This window comes from Scylla paramamosain, chromosome 27 (assembly GCF_035594125.1).
Source record: "Scylla paramamosain isolate STU-SP2022 chromosome 27, ASM3559412v1, whole genome shotgun sequence".
Taxonomy (NCBI): Eukaryota; Metazoa; Arthropoda; class Malacostraca; order Decapoda; family Portunidae; genus Scylla; species Scylla paramamosain.
In genome coordinates this window covers 4,005,275-4,012,500 of record NC_087177.1, presented here as the reverse complement: position 1 = coordinate 4,012,500, position 7,226 = coordinate 4,005,275, and the positions used below count along the sequence as shown (strand labels likewise).

The following is a 7,226-nucleotide window of genomic DNA, read 5'->3' as shown; positions in this document are numbered from 1 at the left end:
GAAAGAGTTTTTGCAACTTCCATAAGACAAAAAAGGTAAATGCTACATTTTGTGTGTGTGTGTGTGTGTGTGTGTGTGTGTGTGTGTGTGTGTGTGTGTGTGTGTGTGTGTGTGTGTGTGTAGATCACCTGTGCTCCTGATCATGTGCTGGATTCATGATCCCCAGCTGTAACCCTCCCATAAAGAGCTTATAATTCATATTCAAATCTGTGGGTAAGAGTGGAAGTTCACACCTGCCACACAACCCATTCCCTTGCACACGAAGAACAGTAATTGCTATCTATTAGTGAGAATCTTTGGTGACTTGAGTGGGGCTTGCTGACTGGGAGGTAAGGATGCTCTTTACTGAACTATGAATCATTGGGTATGTGTGTGTGTGTGTGTGTAATTTTTAACATGAGTTAAAGAATAAAGAAAATATAATTGATGACCTTTGTTTTTAGGTTACATGTTTACTTTTTTTTTTTTTTTTTTTTCATAGAGAATATGATATCTGTGAAATTTACTGTAGTTTCAAGGAGAATATTTCTCTCATTTTCAGATGTGTCTTAAAGATATGCTGAATCATTTAGGTATGAGGTTCCAGGGCCAACCTCATAGTGGCCTGGATGACTCTAAGAATATTGCTCGAGTGGCCATCCGCTTGCTGAAGGATGGGGCAAATCTGCGAATCAATGAAAAGATAAACATTAGGAAGGATGGGAGCTATAATCCAAGGTAGGCTCTTAAGTATGATGTTAACTGTAATGATATATAAGTGAAATATTTTGTTAGTACAAGAAACAAATATATGGTCTTCTTTGTGGTAGGTTAATTATCAAAATGTAGGCCAAAGTGAAGAAGATACTGTTTTTAAATTTTTAACAATGAAAGTAGATATTAATAACAGGAATCAAGGAATCAAGCCTACTGTATACAGCTGCCTCTAATATCAAAGCAGAAGATTTCAAAAGTGATAAAGGAATTTAGTTTCCAAGGTGTCTTGATACTATGTCATGAAGGTAATAAAGTCAGAAAGGTGAAAAACAGTTTTAGACCTTACTAGTGGAGGAAGAGTGATGATATTTAAAGCTATAAATAAGATGGACAGAATAAGCAGAAGAATATGAGACACGTTACTTCCTTCCTTCTCTGCAGGAAAGCCAGTGTGGTAATGTGAGAGAAAATAAATAATAAGGAAAAGCAAGATGATATGCCTGCTTTTTTTTTACTATCACTTTCTTTCATCTTTTCACTCAGTCTTTCCTACCAACATCTTACTATCATCCCACTCTTTAACCATTTTTTCCCAACCTGTCTATCCCCCATAGCTAACATAAGAATGAGTGGAGTCTCTTATGCAACTTGAATGTTAAAGGAGTGGAAAAATGTATTTAACAGTTTAGAAGAGGAGGAACTGAAAAATAGTATCATTAGAGTCAACATTGCAGTTACATAGACAAGAAACAATGTAACAAAGGAAACCAATTAGAGATGGCTTTCCTTAGAGATACTTTGTGAATGGATTCATCCTTATATGTACTGTAAGTTGTGTTGTCTGTTTTGGAAACCAATAAAGTAATAATTATATAATATCCTGTTTTCCCAGAGAGCGTGTGGTGAACAACATTACTCGACACAATTTTGAGGGAATCAAGAGAAAAAAACGGTTGGTTGCAAATAACACGAATTCTAATTCATCTCCTGATGAAAGCAACTTGGAAAATGTGAGTGATTCAGACTGTGATGACTCAAAAAATGAGGAAAGTGAACCATTGTGGCCTGATACACAAGATGTGAAGGAATTTCCGGACCTAGTAAATGCAAATGTGATGAAAGAAATATGAAGCTGTTACATTTATATACCCAAGTTGTCACCTGTTATGTACTTCATTTGCTACCTAAAGTGAGTGTATTTTACTTTTTTTTTTTTTTTTTTTTTTTTTTTTTTTGAATACTAATATATAATTTCTAGAATTGAGCATTTCTACAATCACTTAAGCAAACAGCAAATTACACAGCTGCATAAATTTTGGATAACAGATTTGCATAGTTTAAGATGGCCTAATACATTAGTATGAAGATATGTGAAGTATATATTTTGCTATGAATATAAATGTAATCCACTTTCAATTCAGTACTACATTCAGTTTAAAAAAAGAAATCAGAAAATCACCTGTTGTTAATCAGAATAGAGTAAATGAAGATGTAATGATGCAATTCATGTGGATGAGTAACTAATGATTTTGTTTTGATTCTAAAAAAAAGAAAAAAAAGCACCTACATGAAAATAAAAATGAATAGATAATAATAAAATACTGTTCAGACCTTTATAGAATCTTTAAATCATATTCAGAATGAAACTGAATATGTTGTTGTACTGAAAGGAGTACCAAAGGTTTGGGTTTGGATTTGTGAAGTTGTGAATTTGCAGTTGTAAAAAGTAATTGTTTGAGTTTGTGGATTTGCATCTGTAAAAGTTAATTTTCTATTTCCTGTGTTTATCTCTGGTAATTTCTTTTCTATTTGTATAGTTTTTTGAATAGTGTTGAATTATCTGACTAGATAGAATATCTTCTCACATAATGAAACTTAGAATTTTCTATCTTTAATGTTTCATTTCATAAATTTTTTACTTTAAAGTTTTTATGTTGTACCTAGCAAATAAATGTATTTCAGTATTATCAGTATATTAAAGTATAGAGCCTTGATAAGAAATTAATATTTGGTTTTACTAGCAGAAGCCATTTATGGCAATAGTTATAGAAAAACCTCATGGCATATGATAGAGTAATTCAACCTACCTATCTGACATTTCAGTTTAGTGTAACTGTTACTTTCTTAGGAGAATCAAAATATTTTCACTTGATAATTACTAGTAAGACTGAAGTTATCAGGATATAATAATAGTGCATCTGCTTATTTTCTGAAAGGCTGCTGATGCTGTTTAGTGCAGAACAGTAAGTTCATATGAGAAGTTGGGGGTTGCACATAGTTTTTTTTTATGTAAGAGGGACTTTGTCAAGGGTAACAAAAAGAGCAGAAGAAAACACCCACAGAAGGTTCCAGTTCCCAAAGAGTGCAGTGAAAAGAATTATCCAAAATTAGGGAAAGTGTCTAGAAACCTTCCTCTTAAAACAATTGAAGTCAAAGGTAGGGGGAATACAGAAGCATTCAGGGAGTTTTAGATTAATAGGAAAAGAAATAAAATATTAAGAATATTGGTTACCTCTTGCATTAGGGAGGTGGACAGAATAGAGATGAGAGAAAAATGCAGCAAAGCTATGGCAGGAGGTGAGGCATGCAGTTAGCAAGATCAGAAGAGCAGACAGGCATGATGTCTTGAACTCAAGAGATTTTAATAGGTAAATACCATAGGCCGTGTCAATTAAGCCACACCTACTTTCGCATCCCCACTCCATATCCACCTCCCCATCCCCACTCTCCTTGTTTCTACATTTCTCATACCCCATCCCTATCTCCTCCGTCTAAGCCTACTCTCTATCTCTCTCTCTCTCTCTCTCTCTCTCTCTCTCTCTCTCTCTCTCTCTCTCTCTCTCTCTCTCTCTCTCTCTCTCTCTCTCTCTCTCTCTCTCTCTCTCTCTCTCTCTCTCTGTATGTATGTATGTATGTATGTATGAAGTAGGTATGAGGAGTATGGTGGATGGGGAGAGGGAAGGAAATGGGGATGTGGAGGGGGAAGAGAAAGAAGGCAGGCCCAAGGTTCCCATCCAAAGCAGCTCTAGCCAATGACAGCTGCCAAAAAAAAAAAAAAAAAAAAAAAAAAAAAAAAAAAAAAAAAAAAAAAAAAAATATATATATATATATATATATATATATATATATATATATATATATATATATATATATATATATATATATATATATATATATATATATATATATATATATATATATATATATATATATGACGGGTTGCTTTTGTTACAAATATATAAAGGAAAGCTGTTTCATCAAGTAGGGAGCTATCTGTACATCTATCACTTCACAAACCTTCTATCTGATCACCAGTATGGGTTCCATCAAGGCCGCTCTACTGGTGATCTGACTTTCCTTACTGAGTCTTTTAAAGATTTTGGCGAAACTTTTGCTGTTGCCTTTATCATGTTATTGGCTGAGTTTACCCTGAAGAGGAAGACGTTTTCTTAGTGTCCCCGTGTTCTGTTTTCCTTCTGAATATGTCTTTATTCTTAATTATAAGTTAGTATAGGGCTTATTGACTCATTGTATATCATGTAGTATTATTCTTTTCATAATCTAAGTTATTTATGTGTATGTATATTTAAGGGAAAAGGTGTATTTGAGATTGAATGTGTGGAAGCGAGGGGATGATACATGTCTTGCTTGTGTATCTGACTCAGCAAGATTCTACAGAACGCCAGAGGCCCTGAGGGGGAACAGATGAGTGGCAATTCTCAGGGGATAAATTCGGTGTGGTGTGGTGATGGAGTGTGTGTGGAGGTATTAGTGATGTGGCGGTATAACCTTGATATCCAGGATCAGGTTGGTGAGTTTTGTGGTACCAAGAGCTCTTGTTCGCTGAAATTTGGTTGGTGAGTTGTGTTGGTTATGTAACGCTGAGGGGATGGCGTTGGGATGAGACAGCCATTTTGTGGTTGGGGCTGCAGTGGTGGTGTGGCGTCATTGTTGTCTTTTGGGGGTAGTGTTGTGGTGTTATAGGTGATCTATGGTGGTGATGTCTTGTGAGGTTTGAGGAGTTAAGATGCAGGAATTGTTTTTTAATGACGCGGTGACAGCATCTGGGGAAATTACTGCAGTTGATGAAAATATTTCAGCAGCGTATGAAGGAGTAAAAGGGTTTTAGTGCTCTGTGAAGTGATAGGAATGTCATATATTGATGTGTATAACTTTTGACCAATAAAGGAAGCGATATAAGAACCAGAGTAAAAGGGGGAATCTATTGTAAGTGTGGGAACTATCCCGTGTTGGTCTAGGGTAGAAATTTGTTCTCTAATTTCCTTTACTGTGTTCTACCTCAATTTGAGTTAATATTATTGTTAATATATTTATTATTATATAGAATAATTATGTTTTCTACCCCAACATTGATCTGGTATTATGGTGATTTATGGTGTGTTGTGCCAAGGTAAGGCTTTTGTCAGAGTGATAGCTGGCGATTTCGGATAGGTCGGGTAGGTACTCGAAGCCTTTAAAAATCCAGACCTTCAAAACATTTCGTGATAAGTGTAACGTCCACTTTCTTGGAAAGATAACCAGGATCGTGACAGTAAATGGGGGCTCGTCTAGGATCTTGAATATTTGTGGGGTGTAATGAGTGTTACACAGTGATTGTCATTGAGAGGAATTTACTTGTGTGAAATAACTCTGTAAACTGTGTATGTATTTCTTGTGTATATAATTTTGTAGTGCCGGTATTGGTGTGTGAAGGTGTATTTTGTTGGGATATTTTTACATATCCAATGGTGTAATATTTGGAGGAATATTTTGTGAAGTGTAGTAATTGTAATCATAGCGGCTAAACGTGTTGAGGCGTTCCTTCTGTCTAGGAGTGTGCATGCCTTGTACTCGCTAACCAAGAAGGAGTTGTATTTAGTGGCTGAGAAGTGCTAAGTAAAGTTGAAATCCAAGAAAAAAGAGGAACTGCAGGTGGAGTTAAAAATGCTCTCGTGGAGAGGAGCTGGTTTAAAAATAATGGTGATGGAAGTGAGGATGATGATGGAGAGAGTGTAGAGGGAGGTGCTGGGGTGAGTGAGGTAAATCTGGGTGCTCTTGGCAGAAGTGATGGCCTCTCTAGCAGTGAAAAGTTTGAATTAATGAAACCAATTGCAAATGCAGAAGGAAATGTAGAAGGAGCAATTGGAGATACAGAGGAAGCAGATGCAGTTCCAAATGCAGAAGGAGGTGGATAAGATAAGGGCAGAAAAAGGAATTAAATTAACAGAGGCCAGGGCAGGAAATGGCACTCAAGGAAATGGGGATGCAGAAAGGAATGTAATCTATGTGTCTAACTTTGTGGAAGGGGAGGAAGAGGACTTCTTCCTTCAGTTTGAGAAAACTGCAAAGTTGAGGGGATGGGATGAAGATGAGTGGGCATTGCTGGTCCAGTCTACATTTGAAGGAAAGGCCAGGGAGGCATACACGAGTTCAAGTGAGCAAGAGGCGAGTGATTATAAAGTGATAAAGGAAACGGTGTTGGGATCAACCCATGTAAGGCCAGGAGTGTACCAGGAAAGGTTCTGCAGGATTGGAAAACGCCCAGGTACCATTTATCTTGAGATGGCTCAAGAGTGCTGTCTTAAACTGGAATGGTGGATGAAGGCCGAGGAAGTCACTATGGTTGAGGAGATGAAAGGACTTCTGCTGATGGAACAAATTAAGGACCAAGCTGCTAACTCTGTACAAGGGCCTTATCCGTCTATGTATGGAGTATGCTTCACATGTCTGGGGGGATTCCACTCATACTGCTCTTCTAGACAGGGTGGAATCAAAAGCTTTTCGTCTCATCAACTCCTCTCCTCTAACTGACTGTCTTCAGCCTCTCTCTCACCGCCGCAATGTTGCATATCTAGCTGTCTTCTACCGCTATTTTCATGCTAACTGCTCTTCTGATCTTGCTAACTGCATGCCTCCCCTCCTTCCGCGACCTCACCGCACAAGACTTTCTTCTTTCTCTCACCCCTATTCTGTCCACCTCTCTAACACAAGAGTTAACCAGTATTCACAATCATTCATCCCTTTCTCTGGTAAACTCTGGAACTCCCTGCCTGCATCTGTATTTCCACTTTCCTATGACTTGAATTCCTTCAAGAGGGAAGTTTCAAGACACTTATTCATGAATTTTTGACCACTGCTTTGACCTTTTTACGGGACTGGCATTTCAGTGGGCATATTTTTTTTATTGGATTTTTGTTGCTCTTGGCCAGTGTCCTTCCTACATAAAAAAAAAAAAAAAAAAAGCTCAGGGAAGCTCTGTCCCTGTTGATTGAGGCCCAGTTGGTATTTCCTTCCTCGCTGATCAAGGCCACTTTGGTGTTCTGTCCTCGCTGATAGAGGCCTGATTGGTAATTTCTTTCCTCAATGATCGAGGCCAGTTTGGTGTTTCCTTTCCACACCTTCTGTGTGTCCACGTCACTTTCGTCACGTAAGAACCAACCAGTAATTGCATCCTCACCACTTGAGGCTGGAGAGCTGATGCAGTGCTTCTTTGCTCTGCAGTGACTGCTTCATATCTTTAAGCGATTCTT

At 37.5% G+C, this 7,226-nt stretch overlaps 1 protein-coding gene across 1 annotated transcript in view; it reads left to right on the top strand.

The window, feature by feature from the left end:
- The window catches only part of LOC135114051 (3'-5' exoribonuclease 1-like), a 9,423-nt gene extending 6,762 nt beyond the window's left edge, over window positions 1-2,661 (top strand). The window contains exons 7-9 of the mRNA XM_064029702.1: window positions 1-35; window positions 542-717; window positions 1,589-2,661. The exon at window positions 1-35 is cut by the window's left edge and continues 49 nt beyond it. Of these exons, the coding sequence (XP_063885772.1) occupies window positions 1-35; window positions 542-717; window positions 1,589-1,826 (449 nt within the window). The 3' untranslated portion in view covers window positions 1,827-2,661. The remainder of the gene's footprint in view (window positions 36-541; window positions 718-1,588) is intronic.
- Window positions 2,662-7,226: the final 4,565 nt, after the last annotated feature.